General features: G+C 41.3%; 1 protein-coding gene across 1 annotated transcript in view; it reads right to left on the minus strand.

Moving 5' to 3' along the window:
• LOC124140528 overlaps nt 1–23,139 on the minus strand; it is a 38,780-nt gene that overhangs the window by 13,902 nt on the left and 1,739 nt on the right. Inside the window, exons 2-18 of the mRNA XM_048382381.1 lie at nt 21,962–22,009; nt 21,721–21,759; nt 20,881–21,010; nt 19,654–19,772; nt 18,502–18,678; nt 16,122–16,304; nt 15,220–15,480; nt 14,497–14,721; nt 12,620–12,826; nt 10,682–11,239; nt 7,921–8,076; nt 6,428–6,589; nt 5,742–5,940; nt 5,357–5,535; nt 4,796–4,963; nt 1,539–1,778; nt 996–1,160 (exon numbers count right to left, since the gene is read on the minus strand). Coding sequence (XP_048238338.1) covers nt 996–1,160; nt 1,539–1,778; nt 4,796–4,963; nt 5,357–5,535; nt 5,742–5,940; nt 6,428–6,589; nt 7,921–8,076; nt 10,682–11,239; nt 12,620–12,826; nt 14,497–14,721; nt 15,220–15,480; nt 16,122–16,304; nt 18,502–18,678; nt 19,654–19,772; nt 20,881–21,010; nt 21,721–21,759; nt 21,962–22,001 — 3,208 coding nt within the window. The 5' untranslated portion in view covers nt 22,002–22,009. The remainder of the gene's footprint in view (nt 1–995; nt 1,161–1,538; nt 1,779–4,795; nt 4,964–5,356; nt 5,536–5,741; nt 5,941–6,427; nt 6,590–7,920; nt 8,077–10,681; nt 11,240–12,619; nt 12,827–14,496; nt 14,722–15,219; nt 15,481–16,121; nt 16,305–18,501; nt 18,679–19,653; nt 19,773–20,880; nt 21,011–21,720; nt 21,760–21,961; nt 22,010–23,139) is intronic.

The raw sequence follows: 23,139 nt of genomic DNA on the forward strand, positions 1-23,139 counted from the left end.
TTGCATTGTAAACATACGCTCCGTTTGCAAACACTGGACCAATGAAGCTGAAACTGCACATCCTTATGGTGACCAAATCCAACCTGCAATTATTAGAGATACACCCCCAAACCATTACCGAGCCCCCGCCGTATGCAACAGTCGGTTTAATGTTCCTGGGGGTGTAGGCGGTGTTCCGGTGCCTCCAAACTCTCGTTCTTCCATCAGTGACGTGGAGCAGAAAGCGACTTTCGACGGACCTATGGATCCGTCTCCAAGTTCTCAGATTCAAGTTCTGTCGCGCAATACACCACGCTAAACGAGTAAATGTGTGGTGATCTCTCAACAAGGGACGCTTTATGACTCGTCTAGCCCTCAGTCCTGCTGCCCTCAGCCGGTTCCGGACGATTCTGGTGCTGAAACGACGATTAGGGAACCACAGCTGTTTCAGACGAGTACTTGTTAAAAAGGGTTCTCGGGGTATGAGACGAAGATGGTCCCTGTCTTCGCGCTGTTTCGTCACATGAGGTCTTCCGGGTCTGGGATGGTCCTGTACATCACCGGTCTGAGCACGTTTCTCGACTAAGCGGCTTACGACAGTGTGATGATTCCGACCAATGGCATTACAAGGCATTCCTGCATTATGCATGCCTATTATTTGTCATCTTGTGGCGTTTGATGATCCCCTTCGTGCCATGGTCACACAATGTCATGGGATAACTGTTCAAAACCGAGCTTAGGAAAGCAATTTTAACGTTTGGATATACTGCTTTTAGAGATACTCGAGGGTAGCATGCTGTATACCATGTATGGCACATGGACTTTCGTCACGCATGACTGATTACACCATCTCGAGAAAACATAATTCTTCCCGAAATTATATCTTTCATGACTGTCACAAATATTGGAACCAAACAATCATGAAATATATTAGGGTGTGCTTAACTTTTTTTACGTATATGTTAATCGAACCGATCAAATGTCGAAATTGCTATAAATGTTTATTTGTTACTCACCTGGGCATGGCCGTATTTGGCACACGGACTCCAGGGTTGCATTGCCCACACATGGTTTGGTGCCGTCTTGGAGACTGTCACAGTATCGGCTCCTAGTCCGCTGACCATGCCCACATGTCACGGAACACGACCCCCATTCCTCCCACATGCTCCACTCCCCGTCAGCTTTAGCGTAATAAATAGATGTCAAAAGACTTTTCAAACATTGACTATGTTACACTATAGAATGCTGTCCCTTCAAAGTATCGTAATCATGTTTTCTATTATAAATTGACGAGTTCAGGATCATTGCACTTATATAGCGACGTGCATGTGTGTGTGTGTGTGTGTGTGTGTGTGTGTGTGTGTGTGTGTGTGTGTGGTGCACATGTGGTTGTATGTGTGGTGCACGTGTTTTTGTGTGTGGTGTACGTGTGTGGTGTTTTTTAGCATGTCTGTGTGTGTGTGTGTGTTCAATCACAAGACAATATTCGTATGCCGACGTGTCTTCTAAACTACGTTTACATTGCATCGGCTATGTGAAAGCAATTTTATGTTTCTTACGTAAATAAGCTTCACATAGTCTCCCTGTGGCCCCAGAAGGGCAGTTGCATGTGTACACGGCGTCCTCTCCCGACCCCGGGGCGCAGGTAGATCCCTGGGCACACTCATTGTCGACACACTGGTCTGGAGGGGTCAGACACTGAGGTCCTGTGTACCCCCCGTGGCACACACAGTAAGCCGATCCCGGTAAAGACAGGTAGCACCGTCCGTTTTCTCCACAGTCAGCGCATACTTCTGTATCTAAATTGGATGAGAAGAAAACATATTGTACACGTTGGGGTGAGCTTGTGAATTTAATGAATAGTTGCACTGACCATTTTTCATTATATTTGATAATAAATTAAACCCAAAGTTAGACTCTTCTGTAGAGATGTTACAAGACCTATTTAAAAATAGCTTTATATCCATTATGGGACAGCATGAAGCACGACGACCTAATGTAAACAAACTACACTAACACCGGACATATTGGTTTGATAGGGAATGCGAGACACTGAAACGTACAAAATATGTCCTTCTTGACAGGTTTAGGATTACGAATGATAATTAACATTGCAGTGAGTATTTAAACGCCAAGAAGCTTTTTAAGGAAAGTTGTAAAAGAAAAAAGATTGATTATGGAATGTCTGTCTCTGAAAAAGTTGCAAAAGCTGCAAAAAGTAAATATTGTAAATTATTTTGGAAAACAGTTAAGAAATATCGTTATAGACGTGAGTTTGGATCCTCATCCATCACTGCTGATGATTGGTATGCCTACTTCAGAGAAGCAAAATCAAATCGCTCATTTGATAAAGATGCGGCAGATTTTCTAGAAAACCATTTTACTGTAGAATGTGATGACTGTAGTAACTGCGATGAACTGGTCAGTGGGGAAATATCAGACCGTGAAATAATAATTGCTATACAGCATTTGAAAACTGAAAAATAACCGGGACATGACAGGATCCCACCAGAAACTGTGAAGGAAATCTGTTTCTGTTATTACCATTGTAGAAGCGTCTTTTTAACCATATTCTTGAGACAGGTCAACTCCCGGAATCAGGACTTATTGGCCCATTACATAAATTCGGCTCGAAGGATGTCGCAAATAAAAACAGAGGCATTGCCATGTTAGATATTATAAGTAAAATATTCATATGAATTATTGAATCTCGAATAAACTTTCGGGTCTCCACCCAGTAGATACTGTCAGAATGCCAAGCAGGGTTAAGAGAAAATTACTCAACGATTGATCACATATTGACTCTATATTCACTGAGATAAATATATTAGAAAGAAGCGTGGAACATGTTACTGTATTTTTGTTGACTTCAAAAAAGCATTTGACACCTAGGATCGAAATACAGTTCTTTATACGCTGCTCGGTAAAGGTATACATGGTAAGATAAGTAGACTGCTAAGAAGTATATATGGAAACGTAAAAACAGCTGAAAGATGTAAAAACTACTATGACTGATACATTCAATATAAGTGCAGGTGTAAGACAGGGGTGTATATCACCACTCCTCTTTATCTTGTACATGAACACTGATTGTAGTGGTATATTTGAAGACGAAGTTGTACAGGTATTATCGATTTTACTATTTGAGGATGTATGCAATATTTGCAGATAGTGTTCTAAATTTACAGAAAAGGATAGTTGTTCTAAATAAATATTGTGCTGAGTGGGGAGTATCTGTAAATACTAACAAAACTAAAGTTGTTGTTTTCAAGAAAGGCTGAAAGATACCTATACATGAGAAATAGTTCTTCGGTCCAGAGGGACTAGAAGTAGTATCATTCTACAAATATCTTGGATTAACAATTTCATGTCGAAATTTATTTACAAAAGCATTCGGAGTACTTTCAAGGCAAGCAGATAAAGCAATGTATTCAGCTAAGCAGTTTATTAGTTAATTTAGAAATATACCTGTTGAATCGCTGTTAAGGATATTTGATGGTAAAATACAGCCAATACTGATGTACGGCTCGGAACGTTGGGTAACCTTATATCGCCACAGTATTGAGAAAAACCATACAACATTTTGTAAATTTGTTCTTGGCGTCGGCTACCGGTCACCAAATAAGGCATTGTAGTAGAATGCGGAAGGCACCCGATATATGTAAACTATCAATGCAGAGTTATCTCATACTGAATACGTTTGCTCAGACAACCACATACACGATACTCTAGACGATGCTTTTGCATGCTTTAGCGCCGTGATGACTTTAGGGATATAAACTGGGTCTCAGCTGTTAAAGACATTCTTTTTTCGCATGGATTTGCATAAGCGTGGATATTCCAGGATGTTGGAAATAAAATTATGTTCTCAAAAATGTTTAAAAAACGATGTAAAGATTTGTATTGTCAAGGCTGGTCAGCTGATATCAGATGTTCAAAATCACTACATGCCTTTTCAATGTTTAAGAAGGAAATGATACCAGAAATGTATTTAACCATTATTCGATCTATATGTTTACGCAGATGTTTAACGAAGTTCATGTGTGTGTTATACATACCCTCAATATACAGTTATACAGACATTCCAAATATAATGATTATTAACATCGATGTTTCCTTACTGCAAATATTACCAAGACGATGAATACCATGTCTTACTAATATGTCCAGTATATTAGTGAGTGAGTTAGTGAGTTGGGTTTAACGCCGCTTTTAACAATATTCCAGTAATATCACGGCGTGTCAGCTTAATGTGGGAGGAAAGTCTGAAGTGATGCAGGTCTCAGACGTTTACCACTTCGGTGAAACCCACGAGCACGGGTATGGTGCTGACAAACCTAGAAACATAATCGGGACGAACCGGGATTCGAACCCACAATCATAGGTTTCTGGCGTTCCCAAGGGACGTAACTCTGCACAGCGAATCGCGGCGCCTTAGACGATGATTCTGAGCGTGACCTGTCAAACCCTTAACGTCTGCCCAGGCTATCTGAATTTTCTCCTACTTTAAGCTGACACGACCCGATTTAAGTGAAATATTATTCAGAGTCACAATAACTCGACTTGTTTCTTTTCCACGTGTCCTTTGTCTGTGATTTACGAAATTGGATAAACACATATCTTTTTTATTGCAGAATCTAGGTCGTACGGAATATAATAAATAGTAAGGCACAAAGCTATAGAATTCTCTTATAGATATAATTAATTCACTCGCACAGTCATATCCTTTCTTTCCAAAATGATTAAATTAAATTAAATTAAATTAAATTATTGATGGCTTTTAAGATAGAATTCATTATACGAAACTCGAGCTCACCATTACATGTTGAAGGGGTAGCTTCGAAGACCTTGGAAATTTGAACCATGTCCAGATGGTCCACTGCAAAAACAGATCCAGACAACAACGCCGAGCAAGAGGACGCCAGCCTGGATGCGTGCGCAACGTCAACGGAGGGAACAACGACCAATCCACGGAGATGTATATCTAAATGGACACAAGCATTTACATACAGCATAAATACGTCCATTGTTGCTGTAAGTGGTTGAGTTGCTCATAATTCGTCACGCTCTTGGGTCATGTGGAATTTTCTGTTTCTGGTTAGTGAAGAGATGTGCATCCTATAGGCGTGCCCGGATCAAATAATCGTAGGTTCGAATCCCTTATTCGACATCATCTTGGATTGTCAGAAGCATACCTGTGCTCGTGGATTTCACCAAAGTGTTAACGTCTAAGACTCATTTATGGTATTACAGTAGGCTTTGGCTGGCATCGTGACATTACTGTTAGTTCAAGAGTTGTGTCAAACCCAACTCAACGTTCTCATAAGCGTTAAAAAAGCCAACAAAAAATTCTGGTACATATATCTTAATAACTCACAGACGTTAGTTCCTACTGTGATTCTCATCTTTGATTGCGCAGGAATAGGACAAGCGGATGTCACCTGTCCTTCCCATCTCCCCTGTCCGTTTGTAAAGATAGTGACCTTTTCGGTGGTCCAAACAATTGTAACTTGGGTCCAGGCCTGTGTCAGAACATCTTGAAGAACCGTGTTGTCACTGCAATGATGATTTACTTAGAATTAACATCGAAAAGTGTCTCTTGCATCTTATTTGTATGTCATGAGGGGCTATATTTTGACGAAAGTTGTTTATTTGTCAGACTTTAAACTTGTTTGGGGCAATATATTACAAATATTTTCAGATTTAGTTATGCTTCATCAATAGCTCCAACAACACCGTATACTTGTATATCAATCGTTTACCTCTCTGTGTTGACTTGTATGTCAGATGATAGTTGAAGTCGGAGAGTTGTTCCAGCTTCATCGCGGAAGACCTCAAACTCAGCCTGGTTACCCTGTGTTTCGACCTTGACCCACATTCCCAAGGTGAACTCGCAGACGTCAGATTGTGTGACAGACGTCATGTTGACTGTCACAGGTCCCTCCATTGTAATGTCACGAGCTACGACGTTATTAAAATGTGTCATAAATCAATTATTCTTCTGTGATGGCTTGTGAGTAATCGAATATAGGCGAGGCAGAAGAGTGAGTGAAAACATGAGCATGTTCCACGCCAAGCAATTAGCAAAGGTCGCTGTCTGCACACCTTATACCCAAACAAGTCGGATTATGATGGTGGCAGGTGGAAGCCAGTCGCCTAAGGCGCCGCAATTCGCTGTGCATAGTCGCGTCCCTTAGGACTGCCAGAAACCTATCATCGTGGGTGGGTTCGAAACCCGGAAGGCCGTGATTATGTTTCTAGGCACCAGTTCTAGAAACAGGTGGGGGATGGGGTTCTATCCTTAAGCGGATTCCACAAGATAACATGATGTTGGCCAGAGGATATCAGTGTTTGTTCTCGGGTGGTCCTGTAACTGTCTAAGCAGAATTAGGCGTGCCAGTGAGATCACTCACTCATGGTCACTCATTTACTTAATATTCGCACTCACCAATGCAGTCCATCTGGGTGATTGACGCTGTCGTCTCAGTAGTGAACCCTTGGGGACAGGCTGTACATGATTTGTTCCCGGTATCTGGCTGGAATGTTCCCCTTGAACAACTTGAACATGGGACCAGCCCAGTTGGAGAAACATGACCTGGTCCACACATCGCTGTAACAACAATACTCATTATACATTGCTCACACAAAGAAGACGATATTTAAAGTGATATAGCTATAATAACAGGCATTACATGTAGGCAAATTATTAACGCTTGTATGCATGCCGTTTTGGAAATAGTCTCCGTGGAGGTTTTGTCAGTTTAGCGTTTGCAGAATTTTCTCAGAGATAGGTATATAACGTGTAAGTGTCGATGGCATGATCGCACACAACACAACACAACGGACAACTGATTGTGTCACAATTCGTGATCAGCACTCTAGGGGTACCATAGAATTCCAGGACAGATCCCGTAGTGGATGTCCGAGGTGCTCCACCTGTTGTCAAGACCGACTCCTCGTCACACGAGTCCTCCGCGACAGCCAGTAGAGCGCTACATGACTCTAACTGCAGCAAGCAATGGAGCCACGTCTGTACACGTACAATTCGTAACAGCTTGTTTGCAGCCTTTTTGCGAGCACGGTGGCCATTGTGACACTACCCTGACACACCATGACATCCAGACCTAAACATCTACGTCTCGACTGATGCTGGTCACATGTGATGTTTACCAATTCGTGGTAAATGATGGTCGTGTCGACGTCATGAGGAAAGTCATCAGCCACTTTAGATGATGCCTCATGATCGTTATGACCGGGAATCAGTGGTGGTGTGGGGATACTTCACTATTCCGGGCTAAACAGATCTCCAAATGGACGAAACACTGTCTCCCGCTACCGAGACACTATCATCACCTTCCACGTCGTGTCGTTTCCTCAGCTCCAATACAATGCCTTCATGTCCAAGAATGACAGCGACAGAGCTCATGACATCATCCCCTACAAGATACAGATGCTCCGGAAAAGATGTCCCCTGACCTCTCCCACAAAGAAAAGAATGAGATATGCGAGGCAGATATGAAAGGCAACCGCCTTCACGACGAGGGCCTGCCTCGCAAAAATGAACGACAGCGGTTCCACTAACTGATCATGATGATCGGTCTTGTCATAAGCAGAAAGCGATGTCGATATGTATTGATCACGTGAGATTTTAAAAACTACTACCCCCTGTGTACAATTCTGCTTCCTGGTATTGCAGCAAGTGGTAATATTGTACTGATATATTTGTATATAAATATCTTCACCGTGTAAGTTATTCACAGTGAAATATTGGTTGAGAAAATTGATCCTAACTGATATGAAAGGATGGTGGAACGGTTTTGTTCTTGCTTCCTGCACATGCAGTCGGCGTTCAGAAGATGAATGTTCCTGTGCAGGGAATACTGACTGTTGATGTTGGTCTGTGGATGTAACTGTATCTAGTTCACCACGAAATCCACTTACCCAAACACTGAGTTTCATTGGAACTGCCCTCTTTGAGACTTGAGAAGCCAGTCGGACATTTCTTGCAGTCAGTTGAACCTGTCGTGTCCTGGTAGTATCCAACAGGACATAACTCACAAAGCTCTTCCTTGTAATAACTGCCTTTAGGACATGGCACTGCAACAGAGTGGACGTGGTGAGAGCAACTGTTCTTGCTGTAACAGTTGAATACATTTACTGGAACAAAATGTGTTATGATGAGGGAACGAATTAATTACATTGTAACAGAAGGTGTTATAGTAGGAGTGAGTGAGTGAGTGAGTATGGTTTTACGCCGCTTTTAGCAATATTCCAGCAATATCACAGTGGGGGACACCAGAAATGAGCTTCAAACATTGTACCCATGTCGGGAATCGAACCCGGGTCTTTGGCGTGACGAGCGAACGCTTTAACCACTAGGCTACCCGACCGCCCCGATATAGTAAGAGAATAAAATTGGTAAATTTATATTGGAACAGGTGTCTTTGTAAGAGAAGGATGTCAGTAGCTTATATTGGAACAGAAGATGTCAAGGCGGCGTAAACATCTTAGTACCTTATAGTTGAACAGGAGATGCGTTTGCGAGGGGTAGACCTTCGCAACAAATACTGGAACAGGTTATAAGGGGACAGTTTTAATATGTATGGCGTGTGAAAGAACTTAGTTTCTTACACACCTGTGGGTGAGAAACCCATTTGAGATAACTGGTATCAAACATGTGTGAGATCGAATTCCAGGCCCGTGATTGGCTACTCCATGGTGATGACCTGAGGTGATGATGACGGACTACTTTCCTGATTGTTAGTCATTGATAAGTTGCTCGTGCTTCAGTCGAATGTTCACCTACGCCTGTGTTGAACCACAGGACCGTGTAATAATTGATAATAATAATAATAATAAACAAACACGTCCTCGTCTGCGAGTTTGATTGTTATTATTATCAGTTACATTATCTGTTGTTATGTCAACGTTATCGTTTTTTAGAGTGTAATGCACCCCCTGGATGCCACAGCGACACATATGTCCTTCCTCTTCAACCCTCACTTTGAAGTCGAATACAATTCAAAATACATCACGCAAACTAATACACTTCGCAGTTTTGAATTCACCCTTCTGTTTATCATTTGCTGTCATTTTAGGCAAAGCAAAATTACTGAAGGTGCCTTCTGAATATTAGGTACATCGTAAATCTAGCCAAATCACAATTCACGGCGTTATTTAATGTGTGTTTAGAAATCTAAATATCGGATACTTACTCGAAAAATTAAAGTAGAAAAATAGCATATTAGTTATCATGGGTATCAAATCACTAATGATACTTCTGAAACGTCGCTGATAAGCCTAGAATCGTTTAGAATGTTTTGGAAAATACGCATACACGAACGCCGAAGTGTACGTTCCGCCATATTGGATTGTGTTTACAAAATGCCGCTTTTGAGACGCCTATTCGATCAGGTATATTTCAAACTCAGATGCTATACATGCATCCCTAAATTCCTCATATATTTTAGAAACAAATGACAGATGGTCTTTGTCACCAATGCAAATTATCTTGATGAAATCATGCGAAATACATTAGGTGTGGAAACGAACACTGCTAAGAAAACTGTACTGAAATGTAAACAAAGCAAAATATTGAGATTTTACTCTGTGTTGCATGTTAAGACGTACTTTCGTCTAATTGTTGCATACATTGGCTCGATCACGCATTGAAGAATATTCATGGGAAGAGTATCGTTGCACTAATTATGGAATTACAAATATAAACATTACAATGATTTGGTAAATTCAACAGAAACCGTAAAAGTTTCCGTCTTGTGTGACGCACAACGACGACAGTAGTTATCCGCATTTCTGACTAATTCTCTTTGTTACTTTGGAAAAAAATGGTAAACAAATAACAGTACGCAGATTGTCAGAATGGTTCTGATTACTTATGTGACATATTTATGTATATACGATCCCTCAATCAACGAAAATCCTCCTCTGGAAATCCCGCGTACTGTTGCCAGTGAACACGCCATTTTGTAAAAGTCGGTCACCGGTAGTGATGTCATACGGAAGTAAACATTGTTGTACATATTTGGTAATTTCTTTGAGGTGTAAACTTTTAACTCGGCATCCAGCGTGTTCTTTGTTTTTGTCTAGTTTGCATTATCATCATCGCCTTGATAATCCACAGACCTTTTTGTGTAGGGTCACATTATTTATGTGTAGTAAGCAGTACATGGGACGTCACTAATGACAATGGTGTTATGTATTAATGCGCCACTGCGATCATGAGAATATACAAAATGCATCGACTCGATGCTAAAAAGGTGCGATTTTAGGGTGTGTAAGAAACAGATTACTGCACTCGTGCCCGTCAGATACCATTGATCTTACAACTCGTTGTTACAAAGCTCATCTAACGAGCGAAAGCGAGTTAGATACGTTTTGAAACAAATGGTTGTTAGATCAATGGTATCTGATAGACACTCGTGTAGTAATCTCTATGTCCTGTATAAGGGCATAGGTTGTCACTGTGACAGGAACAACTAATATATATGGCGAGATATACCAGTATGACTAACTAGAGGATTTTTCCTGGCAGTTTAAGCTTTCGTTTACCTAATTGCAAACAATGATGTGCAAGGTATACGAGGCTCACTGCTTGCTGCATGTACTACACGTGAAATACACGAGAAGAACCTTGCTTACACATGGAACAGTTATCAGCAAAATCTTTGTACAGAATACTCACCACATCCTTCTTCAGACACTCTAGGCTTGGTATACCCGTCACTACACAGTGGTTGATCTCCCAAGGACACCATCCCCAGAGGGCTGATCACCTCCCCATTCACAGTAAAAGAACTGTCTCCATTTAAAGCTTGGAACAGACTGTCAAGAACGTTAGTTGCTTGTGCTGTTTGATCGGTGTCAGATAAAGCTGGGTTGTCAGAAAGTTCAACGTCTATATCAAAGGCAATATAGTTCAATGTGGGAGATCGTCCTAAACGCTTCAGTAATTCCTGTTCTGACCGTTTGCGTCTTCTTTGTCTGGTTGTTTGCTTTTTGTTTAAGGTATCACTCATCAATATTTCAGCTGTATCACGGCGTCTGCGTGTGCTATCACAGTAAACTTTCACATTATGTGGAAGGCAATGAGTTGCGCCATACCCAAGACAGATAGGGTTCATGGTGGATTTCGCCCTCAGTACAAAACTTGTCTTTATGTTATCCTTGGATCCTTCACACGTACCATTATACCACAGATAGACCGGAAGTCGTCTCCGATGCCTGAGAAATGGCAGTATCTCTGTGAAAACAGTATTTAAATATAATGACCTTATTTGCACTTTTGTGTTTTGAAATGTTATTATGATCAACACAAAGTAAATAGTCATAAAGTATCAAACAAAAGCTAAATATTATGAACACATCTCATTACAATCGGATCTTATTTCTCGCTACTGCTAAACAAAGATCAGAGGACATCCCATTAGGGGTCACGTCAGAACGACCTTTCATCCGACCAATCAGAGTGTCGCTTACCAGATCATGAAAGTGACAGTCGGAATGTGATTTCTAATCATGCAGCCTCGAAAAGTTTTAAACGGGGTATTCCGAACGATAGTTACGGGCTTAACGACTGAATCTATACAATCTAGACCATATATTAGCCATTCGAGAATATTCTTTTGTTCAGGTTCCAAATTTTTTAGCGAGAATTTGTCAAAATATGTTTGGAAGCGTAGTCGCCAATTTGCAATTAGTGCCGTAAAGCACGAGAAAGCTGTTCGTTTGAATGTTCGTTTGTTCAGTTTTCAAAATTTTAATCGAGAACTGGGTCAACATATTTTTCAAGCGTAGTCTGAAATGGACGTCGCCAGGTTGAAACGAGTTCCGTAAAGCTCGAGAAAGCTGCTTTCTAATTGGCTAATGTCGACTTCTTGTCAGTAATTCCATTGGTCGGTCAGAGTTCGCGAAAGGTCGGTCTGACGTGACCGGTAATGGGATGTCCTCAGATCTTTGTTTAGCGGCAGCGAGAATTAAGATATGATTTCAATGAGATTGTGATGAAAAGGAAATCATTGAATGAAACCAGTTCCGATTCCCCCAGTATCACTCAAGACAACCGAATCGTGTCCCATCGGTTGCACTCATCTGGAACTACTTGTGAACCCCAGGAGCATGAATGGCCCGGTCGTCTATAAGGTGCCGATTTTTTTTGTGAGCTCGAATTCCGGTTCGTGCTGATCGTGTGTCTAGATTTGTCAGCAACATACCTGTGCTCGCGAGTTCCACCAAAGTTGTATCGTCTAAAACCGGCAGTACATTTACACTGACAACACGCTGACATGCCATGACTTAACTGGACTACTGATCTAAGCGGCGTTAAAACCAACTTCACTCATTACAGGATGAGTCTACATCAAGATGCATGAACTACATGTATCTTTTAGGCTCTGTTTGCTCCATATTAACAGTTTATGAAAACGTACGTTCTAATTGTTAATTACCAATATTGTATATCGGACGTAACGGCTATGAATCGAAACAGGATGTTTGAAAGAGAAAGTGATTAAACGAGACGTAAGGGCCATCTTACTCACTCATATCGCATTGGAGTCAAACGTTTCGTTTCGAACTGTTAATTCGTGATGTACCTACGACGAGTCAGCGAGTGCATACTCACTTGTGCATTCAGAAACCAGAAGATAGTGTCCGCCATTCCATGCTGCTGTTCCTGTATCATCGCTGGTGCATCGAAACTCATAATCATACTTGACATTTGGTACATCGTAGTCAGTGTTACAGTGTAGGTAGCAGATCCGCTGGCTTGCAAATTCAGAACATGAGAGTGCACCGTTATCTGGATGTCGTAGATCTGGGCACTGTTCAACTGAAATTGTGAGACAAACTTCAGAATGATATTCACCAATGTGTCTCACAAGTCAAGGTTACAGTGAAACTCCGCTAATCCGATCACCCTCAGTCCCAGTCGTCCAGACGTTGCAGTTGGGAGTGTCCAAATACATGGATATGCAAGAATAGTCAATATAGATTGGTAACACACTCTAGTTGACCCAAAGCTAGAAGAGTCCACATATATCCTCAGATGAAACACTCTAGTTGACCCAAAACACCCTAGTTGATCACAAGCTAGAAGAGTCCACATATGTGTGTGAGTGAGTATGGTTCTACGCCGCTTTTAGCAATATTCCAGCAATATCACTGTGGGGGACACCAGAAACTGGATTCACACATTGTACCAATGTCGGGTCCACATATATCCTCAGGTGAAACACTCTAGTTGACCCAAAACACCCTAGTTGATCATAAGCTAGAAGAGTCAATATAAGTACTGAGGTAAAAGGCTCTAATTGGCCATAAGATGGAAGTGTCAATATTAGTAGTCAGGTAAAATACACTAGTAGGCCATAAGTATGAAGAATCAATAAAGGTAAAACACGCTATTGGGCCACACGCGAGCCGAGTCAAAATTAATAAATATTGAGGTAAATAAAAGTTTACATTCTAGTAGGAGAAGAAGCTAGACGAGTCAATACAAGTAATCAGGTGAAGCGCTCTAGACGGCAAGAAGCTTGAAGAGTCAATAACAATAAACAGGTAAAACAGGTTGCCCAAAAGCTAGAAGAGTCAATATAAGTAATCAGGTAAATACACCAGTGAGAAAGTGTGAAGCATCATTTCAAGTAACCATATAACTTCCCCTAGTGGCCACCAACTTCAAGAGTTAATATATGTAATTAGGAAGAAAACACTAAAGGGCCAAGCATTAGATTAGTCAGTATCAGTAACCAGGTAAAACATTCAGGTTAAGAATGACGTACACGTCAGTATTCAGGAAAAATACTTCAACGCTAATCAAGAAATAAGTACTATGAATTGGTAGACAGGTAAGTATGTGGACATAAGTCTCAGGTATGAAAATAAAATAATAATGTGGAGGTAATATTGAAAGGCAGACATACATGTTCATGTTTAACAATGTTCCGTCATTCTAACTAATCTGTCCGTGGGCATTCCAGGACTTCGTTAATTGTGTGTCATCATTGTTCACAATATCAATCACTGGACGGTCAAAACTCCGTTGACTGCCTCCGTGGTCTAATGGTAGTGCGTATTCCTCTGAGAGTGGAAGGTCGGGGCTCGATGCCCTGCTGCGTCATAACAAAAGGCGTTAAAAGATGGTATTTGTTGTTACCCTGCCTGGTCACTGGTCGGGTCGGAGTCAGTATACTGTGTCTGAGTGGGGTATTCATGTTAGAATGGGGCATGGTATCTCAGTGGGCTTGCACTATAAAATCGGCATTAGTCCAGATTAGTACAAGCAGCCACGCACACACGCGACGTTAAATCCCATTTCACCTACCTCATCTCCAAACTCCATTACTAACAGACCGCCGTCATATAACTGGAATATTCTGAGTGTAACCACACACACTCTCTCACACACACACACACACACACGCACGCGCGCGCGCGCGCACACACAAACACACACACACGCACGCGCACGCACGCGCACACGCACACACACACACATACCTTTGCAGAATGGTTTGCTCTTAGGAGGCGTGTCATGCTGCCCCCAGTCCCAATACTGGACACGGCTGCTGCCCGGAGTCTCCCTGCAGGTGATGTAGTTATTGCCTTCTACCGGTAAATCATAGCGGCAGTTAACCGTACAGACGGAACCCAGGTAGAAGGGAGGATTGCAGGCGGGCATGATCAGGTACTCTCCTTCCAACTCAGGGGGATAACACTCCGGGGCTGTAATTATTGATTGTTATCTGTCTACCTATTCAAAAACGTTACTTGTGTATACTGTCATTATATATAAAACCCCGACATGGATGCACTCGGCTTATAATATCAACATAATACCAGCATGGGGGCATAAAGAACATTCCAGCAGGTTTTTTTTAATGACAGCTTATGAAGTATCATCGACAAATTGTCCAAATATGGTGTCCACCCTGTGCTAGGTAGGTTGACCTGTTGGACTGAGATAATCCAAGTGATTGAAACCCAATATTCTCGCCGTCATGGAAACCCAATTCTCTTTCTATATATACGACAAAATTCTTAATTTATCCACGAGATTTAAAGTAAAACTCATTAACACGACTTCGTTGTAAGAAATAAGTATCTACCTGTATACATATTATGAAATATGAATCTGTTTGTGTAACTATGATCTCTCCTTGATGCCGGAAGATGAAATTAAAACCTGTAAATATGTAAAATAGAATACAACAGTCTTCTTACCTTCGATGTTCACTGCAAAGGTACACTGTGTTGCTTTATTTCCTGTGTCATCCTCAGCATCAAATGATACAAGATGAACCCCAGGAGGAAACAAACCAGAAGTCCGATTGTACCCACCCAACGGCAGGATGGAGGGAACGTTACCAGAGTTGTCAGTGGCAATGATCTGCGGCCAGGTCACAGCCGTTACGTATTGGCCGTGCGCTGCTTGTTGATGGATGGTCTGCGATGGGCATTTTGTGAAGACAGGATCCTCAACATCTTAAAGGTGAAGAAAGTATATGTTACTGTCATCATGATAATTGTATTAATGTTATTATCCTATTCTTCTATTATCAGGAAATGAATGCAGCGTAGTTGTGCAATGGTTAGCGTCATTCGAGTGCATGGCCATTGTTTGCTATGGGCATAGCAGGTGCACTTGTTGATCACAATACTATATTTATTGACATATAGATCGCACATCTTCCCTCAACAAAATTTTAACAAGAAAACAGCGTTATTACTATCCCCCGCCATGGGTCAAGTAAATATTTACTATAAATATAAGAGTCTTATAAAGCCTTTACAAGATGTAGGCAGTAGAATGTTTTGAGAAAATCTGATTTAATGAAAAACGAATACACACAAAAGGCCCCTGCTAAATCTTAAGTATGAACAAGTGCTAGAGCAAAGAAGCTGTGTTAATTGGAAATAGATAATTTAATAAAATCATATGAACATTTCTTCAGAATTGGAAACGAACATGTCACGTACATGTATATTTTGCCGGACGATCTCCGTTCCACTTCGTGGCGGGGGATAAAAAGTATGAACTTGTAACATCAATGAACGACAGATATAACTCCCAAATAAGGAACTCTGATAAAAATATATTTCAAATTGCCCTGAAAAGTACTAACCTGAACATTGAAAATCGATCGTTGACCAACTTGCTCCATCGCAGCGTGTGGTTCGATCTCTAGTGGCTGCATATCCCCCCGTAGTGTTGCACCTGACGATGCAGGTGCTGCCGTAGTTACTGCCATCATCACAGTCGAAGAGAAGGCCGTTTGTCACAATTGTAAGATTGTTACAGCTTGTCACTGAATGATTTCAAACGTTTTTAATTAATAATATTCAAAGAAAACTCAATGATCAATCGCTACTTATCAAATATACATTATAAAGAGACATAATTATAGGCAGTTGTTGAATTCTTACTTAGAATTAATGGACATGTCTATATTTGAATCAGAAATGGTAGATAAGAAGAAACATGTAAATATTAATGAAGAGACATTTCACATTACTCATTTCAGAAGTCGATCAGGTCTGTTAGATTAAAATATAATGAAAGTAAGATATTAAATTGTTGCTAAATAATCTTCAATAACTATTTTTATATTCTGAACCGCAAAAGAAACGTCACCATGGATGATTTGTCCAAACACTGTGAACATACTTTCAGACATATAAAAAAGATGAAACTTGGCAAAACTGATTAAGGTTGAAATTAAAGTGTCAAATGTTCTTAAAGTGAAACACCACACTAGTCTCCGAGAAAATGGCATTACAAGTCAGTATCTCGTGTGTCCGCCGTGTGCATTGATGACTGCCGTGCAACGTCGATACATGGAAGAGATGAGGCGGTTGATGAAGGCCATAAACACTTGAGCCCACACTCGAGGAACGCCTGACGCAGTTCAGCTGCAGTTGTCGGCCTTGGTCGGACGTCATTCAGTCCTCTTTGAATCTCGTTCCACAGGTGCTCAATGGGATTTAAATGGGGACTAAGGGCAGGCTACTGCATGGTTCTGATGCCATTCTGCTGGAGGAAGTTTCTTGTTGCTCTCGCAGTGTGGGCACGGGCGTTATCATGCTGAAACTCGTGGTTGCGGCGACGTGCCAAATGAGGTGTGGCGTGTGGTCTCAAGACTTGATCAATGTACCGAGCTGCTGTGACACCATTGCCTCTCCCTGGACCGATCCTCTGGAAGACCATAGGGCCGACCCTCTGTACAAGACCAATTCCACCCCACAACATGATGCTAGGACCACCCCATGAGTCTCTCTCAACACCACAAGCATCCGAATAACGCTCCCCACGGCGTCGCCAAACTCTCCCTCCCTCTCTCTCTCTCTCTCTCTCTCTCTCTCTCTCTCTCTCTCTCTCTCTCTCTGCCATCTGCTGTTGAGATACAGTCACGGCTCTCGTCGGAGAAGAGGTCTTTTCTCCACTGCTGGTGGCGCCAATGCTGGTGCTGTGTTGCCGACTGAAGACGGTCCCGGCGATGAATGGTGTCAGATGGGTCCTCGGTGTGGCCTGTGACAGTGGAGGTGTCTGCTCGTCAATCGTCGACGCACGGTGTCCGCACTAATATGTAGCTTGTGTGTCCCCATGGTCTGTCGAGCAGTTTCCGCAGCAGTAACAAAGGGATCTTGAAGATGCTGTCGCACAATTTGACAATCATGACGTCGGGTGTTGACCATTGGTCTTCCACTACGTGGTCGGTCGTCTGTAGTGCTGGTGATCTGGTACCGTTGCTGGAGCCTGTATTAGTCCGTACGTGGACTTGAAATGCATTGGCTACGTGCCAGGCGGTTTGTCCAGCTTGCAATCGTCCAAGGGTTTGGTGTCGCTGATTTCTTGTCAATCTTGGCATGTGGTAGCAATTCAATAACAAATGAACGTTATCCGATCTGGGTGGATTTTTATAGGTCAAGAAATGGGTGAACGCATGAGCATTTCAATTTGCACGGAATTCGGGTGCATCGGGTTACCATGGCCGTTGCCGTGATGCGTTTGTGCGATCAGTTTCATTGTCATCATTGTGTTTTTTATCATCAAGTTTCATTTTTCCGGACAGGGTAATGTTAAATTTTAGAAACTTTGACAAAAATCACCCAGATATTTAAATGACAACTTTCCATGCAATGTTACTTGGGGTGACGTTTCTTTTGCGGTTCAGTATATAACTGTGACAAAAAAGTCACCTGCTTGTGGGGAAGTTAGGGAGCTATTCCTGGGACATTCACATTTCAAAATTCACATATTCACCAAAAAATGATTTCAAGTGGAAATCCCAATGTGGTCAAGGGTTTATCAATGTTTGATTATATTATGCATATAAAATATGTTGAGGTATTCAATCACGTAGGACTTTCTGCATGTACTGTTTTTGGACGCGCATCTACGCAAATATTATTTGAAAGTTTCACAATTAAATAGAGCCTCGAGATCGGGTTATCAAGTGGTTACAATAAGAGAAGATGTGTTTTAAGTTAAATGTATGCACCTACATGTACAGGTTGGTGGCTCATGTTCCCACGTAAGATTGTAACTACAGGTGTTTTCGGATGACCCTCTCAGTTCGAAGCCTCGATCACAAGAGTATGTGCAGTTGTCTCCGTACTTTACTCCTTGGATGCATTCAACACTCCCATGCCTTGGGCTGTGCAAGATTCGACACCTGCGAGCTACAACATATATACAACAATGAAACCTCTTTAACTCAAACTCCAGTAAGTAGATACATCGTTAGGAATATACTCAATTGTACCTCAGAGGTTGTGAAATGAAGACATCTATAGATGGCTGGTGTTGCTTGACATGAAAGGAAAGTTGAAGTCATCCCTTTTGTCATTCAGTCTTGGGGTGAGTTTTATCACTCTGAATCTTTTTTCATAGATCTAAGTATATACAAGATGAGGCAGTTTCACCGGTCTATCCTATTCCTAGGTGCGTTAATCAGTGGGATAGAATTGGCTTTTTCACCAGTTTTTAAAGAAAATTCATATGCATTAGGAAACTGTGGCGCCAATAGGGATGCCAACTTCTTGCCTCAATGTCTTCTTTCAAATTTCACACAGATGTTATCAATGAGGAAGTCCAGCATTTCACACACTGTTTCTTTTTCATAAAACTTCAGATTTGTTTTCATTCTTTACACATTCTCCTCAACCCTTTAAGATAGAGATGTATCTGTATCTCCGGTCTCCACGTTTAGGGATAGATGCCCCAAGGATCAAGGAATGAAGCTGTTCCTTAATTTTGTTGTGTGGGATGGTGGTGCACGAAGTTGAAAAGTCAAATGTTTCTACATAATTGAACTTGGTTGGAGACTTCATGAAATTCAAGCAAGTTCATGGAGAAGCGATATATTTTCGATGTTCAGGAGACCTTCGGGATAACGAAGTTTCATTTTTGATCTACATGTTTGTTTGTTGTTTTACGCCGCACTCAGCATTATCCCAGCTATATCACGACGGTCTGTAAATAATCGAGTCTGGTCCAGACAATCCAGCGATTGATATCATGAGCATCAATGATCCACATGTAGATTGTAGATTGTAGGCAAGCTTTAATTCTAAAGAATTTCATAATGTAAATAGATATGAATATGTTAATTTCCTGTAAATACAAACCGTTTTTCTGGAACGTTCCTTACTTACTCTTCACAATAAATGACACACTGCATTGTGATGATCCACCCCCGTTTGTGGTTTTGTAAGTTACTCTGTACGTGCCCTCAGGTAACGCTGACCCTGACCGTTGGCCTTCAGTTTGCCTGTTAACATATGAAAGTATATACATTCACAGGACAAATAATATATATGTGGATATTTAGCGTGTGTTATTGAGTCTATATTCATATCCGATTTGTTATGACATTGTAAGCCGTAGGTTTCAAATGCTGTTGGAAAGGACCGGAATGTTATGATCATAATTATATATACAAGGTAAGACGTCACATACATCGTGACAAGCGAATCAACCAGGCTACAGAATGCTGAAAATAATACCAGCAAATGTTGTTGATCATAAAATGTGGTGTAATATTGATTACGTCATGCTTAGTATATATTTGATCAATAGGTTCTATCCAGAGGAATACCGAGCCTCGATTTTCGTGATTTTACAAAGGTTTTTCATACAATAAGATTACGCAACGCATTCCCGTTCCCTTTTCAGTCGTCAATTACATATGTATGTTTAATATACTATGAATCTGTAAAGGTCATAAAGTCATTGAATGAAAACAGATGCATCACAACTTCTGGGTTTGGGTGACTGTTACAGAACATGGCCAAAGCGTCCGAGGCGAGATCGGAGTCCTGGACCATAAGTTGTACTCGTCTAGAATTATTTGTATCGTGAATCTCATGGCACGGATGGCCCAGTCTTTACGGAAGCAGATACACCACGCATGCAGGCACGCACGCACGTACGCAAACACACTTTGGGCAGGGATGGCAAAATCAGAGACACGCGAATCAACCAGGCTACAGAATGCTGAAAATAATACCAGCAAATGTTGTTGATCATAAAATGTGGTGTAATATTGATTACGTCATGCTTAGTATATATTTGATCAATAGGTTCTATCGGCACGGATGGCCAAGTCGTTACGGAAGCAGATACACCACGCACGCACGCACGCACGCACGCACGCACGCACGCACACACGCACGCAAACACACTTTGGGCAGGGATGGCAAAATCAAAGAGAGTTGTGCCGCAACCAGTCTACGTCTGTGGCAACCGTCTAGGACGTTTTAATCCTACATTAGGATGACACGCCGTGATATAACTGAAATACTGATCAAAACGGTGATATACCAAACTCACTCGCTCACTGACTCTCTCGCCTCTTACTGTATAAAACCTTATAAACTTACATCGTATTTTTTGTTGTGACAGTAGACCAACTAACAACAGCTGTTACTTTCCCTGGAGCTGTGTAGTGCACAGAGGTGATGTTCGGGCAGAACGGTTCTGGGGCTGGCACAATCACATACTCCGTCGTTGCTACACGAAAGGCAAAGAACTTAAAGTAAAGCGGTCCCCAAAATTGTAGCTGTGCCATGACTTTTTAACAAACAATTCCAAACGACAGCGTCGGAGACACAACATTATTTCTTAAACATGGCGATCGCGCGCCGGTCGCAATCGAGATAGCATTGGTCTGTGACAATGTCGCACAAAGGCCGCGACCATAGGGACGTTTGGTTTGGACAGCGATCCGAAGTATATGCGACCTGATTTTATAAGGGATATTCGAGCAATAACCGAAAATATACTCTTTATATAGAAACAAGCATTTTTCGCAAAGTTTGCACTTTGAGCTTTGTGTTTCCTAAAGAAATTCAGAACTACATGCATAGTGAATAATACAATAATAAGTTAAAATCGTATAAGTTCTTTCTATCAACTCTCGGAAGCAGTTCTATGTTTGTTTTGAGGTAATATTCAAATCTCAAATAATATTTAGATCAGCAGTTGTAAATAGTAAGGGGCCATCAATTTAATGAGAATTGAAATGGTTTGGGCTGGAATTTCTGTTAGAGACATAATTATATATTTTCAGATCTGCCTCAAGACATGCTCTCTTGTCATGACACGCGGCGAACATTCTATATGTAATTCCGGAAGAAAGACATTTGTTCCACCACCACCCATACCAACTCTTTCCCGGGTCCCGCACTGATGAGGACATGTAGTGTACTGATGACACTTACGGGTTTGTCGCCTACAGCCGTTCACATCGTGCATGAATACTGTAAAATGGAAAAATAAAACCATATTAACATTCCGATGTCATGTCAGAGCACAGTAGTTAAAGGGTTCGTTCGTCACTCTTAACATTCACCCTTAAAATACCCTTTTCAAAATCGCCATGAAACTAACTAAGTTTCAAAAGTATGAAACAAAGAGTGGATTTTCACGAGCAGTATTGATTAATTATAGGTATATAATTACCTGCAAACAGCAACAAGTAGGATGGTATACTGTGACCCATTGTTGTTTCTGCAACAAATGGAAAGCCAGACTCCACTGAGATAAGGATGTAACACTCGTTATTGAGATTCAGTTTTCAGAAAGCGCATGGAACAATTCAAGGACGTTTACAGTATTTGTCTAAACGTCGTCCTACACCACAAAGACGGCATCCGTCTTGTCAATTTTGTAAAAGGGGCCACCAACTGATATTCCGGATGAAGGATGGCGGTGGAGGTGAAGGGTGGGAATTTGTCTAAAACTACTCTTTTCACGTAAGAGATGGAAGAAAAATTTGTTCTCATGTTCAGTGGACATGCTGGTTGTTCTTTAAGACGATGACGTTTGTTTTGTGGTTCTAAACAACTGTTTAGCTAGATAGACACAATTTTATGGATAACAACTTCTTTAATACTGTAAAAAGCGACGTTTCGGTATGGATCCTTATACCGTTGTCAAGCAAGACTGAATGAGGGACATAGTGCAGAATATATATAGCAAGTGGAGGATTAACAGTAGAGGATTAACAGTAGAGGATTAACAGTAACAACAAGGGCATACATGAGTGGGATAACATAGGTAGGTGTGACAACAAAGATGATGCTATCACAACACGATGGACAGAAAACACATAGCTAGAAGCCAATGGGGCATGAACTGTTTGGCTCCTCTTAGCAGAAATAAGCTATAATCCAACGCATTGCATAATAATCCAACGCATAATGGGCATGGCCTCAGCCCTCCATAATCAAGAATCCAAAAAACACAAAAAAATCCTAATACTTACCGACTCCCTAAGTGGACTGCAAGCCCTCCAAAACAAAAATACCAAAAACCGACCTAAATTAATAAATCAAATACTTAAAATCTCCAACGACCTAACTAAGGCAGGCAAACAAATAACCTTCTTGTGGATACCCGTAGGAATATACGGTAATGAAAACGCCGATAAAGCAGCTAAACTATCCCTCAAAATCCCAGAAATAAGCTTAAACTTACCCATCTCAAAATCAGAAATTAAAAGTGTAAACAAGCAAAAACTCACAAAAAAATGGCATAACCTATATCTAAACTCAAATAGCCAAATCAAAAAAGTGCTCAGCAAACCACTAACCAAACCAAACATTCTCCATCCATCCAAAAAAATCGACAGAGTAATC

This window comes from Haliotis rufescens, unplaced genomic scaffold, assembly GCF_023055435.1.
Source record: "Haliotis rufescens isolate VD_foot unplaced genomic scaffold, xgHalRufe1.0.p SCAF_4, whole genome shotgun sequence".
Lineage (NCBI taxonomy): Eukaryota > Metazoa > Mollusca > Gastropoda > Lepetellida > Haliotidae > Haliotis > Haliotis rufescens.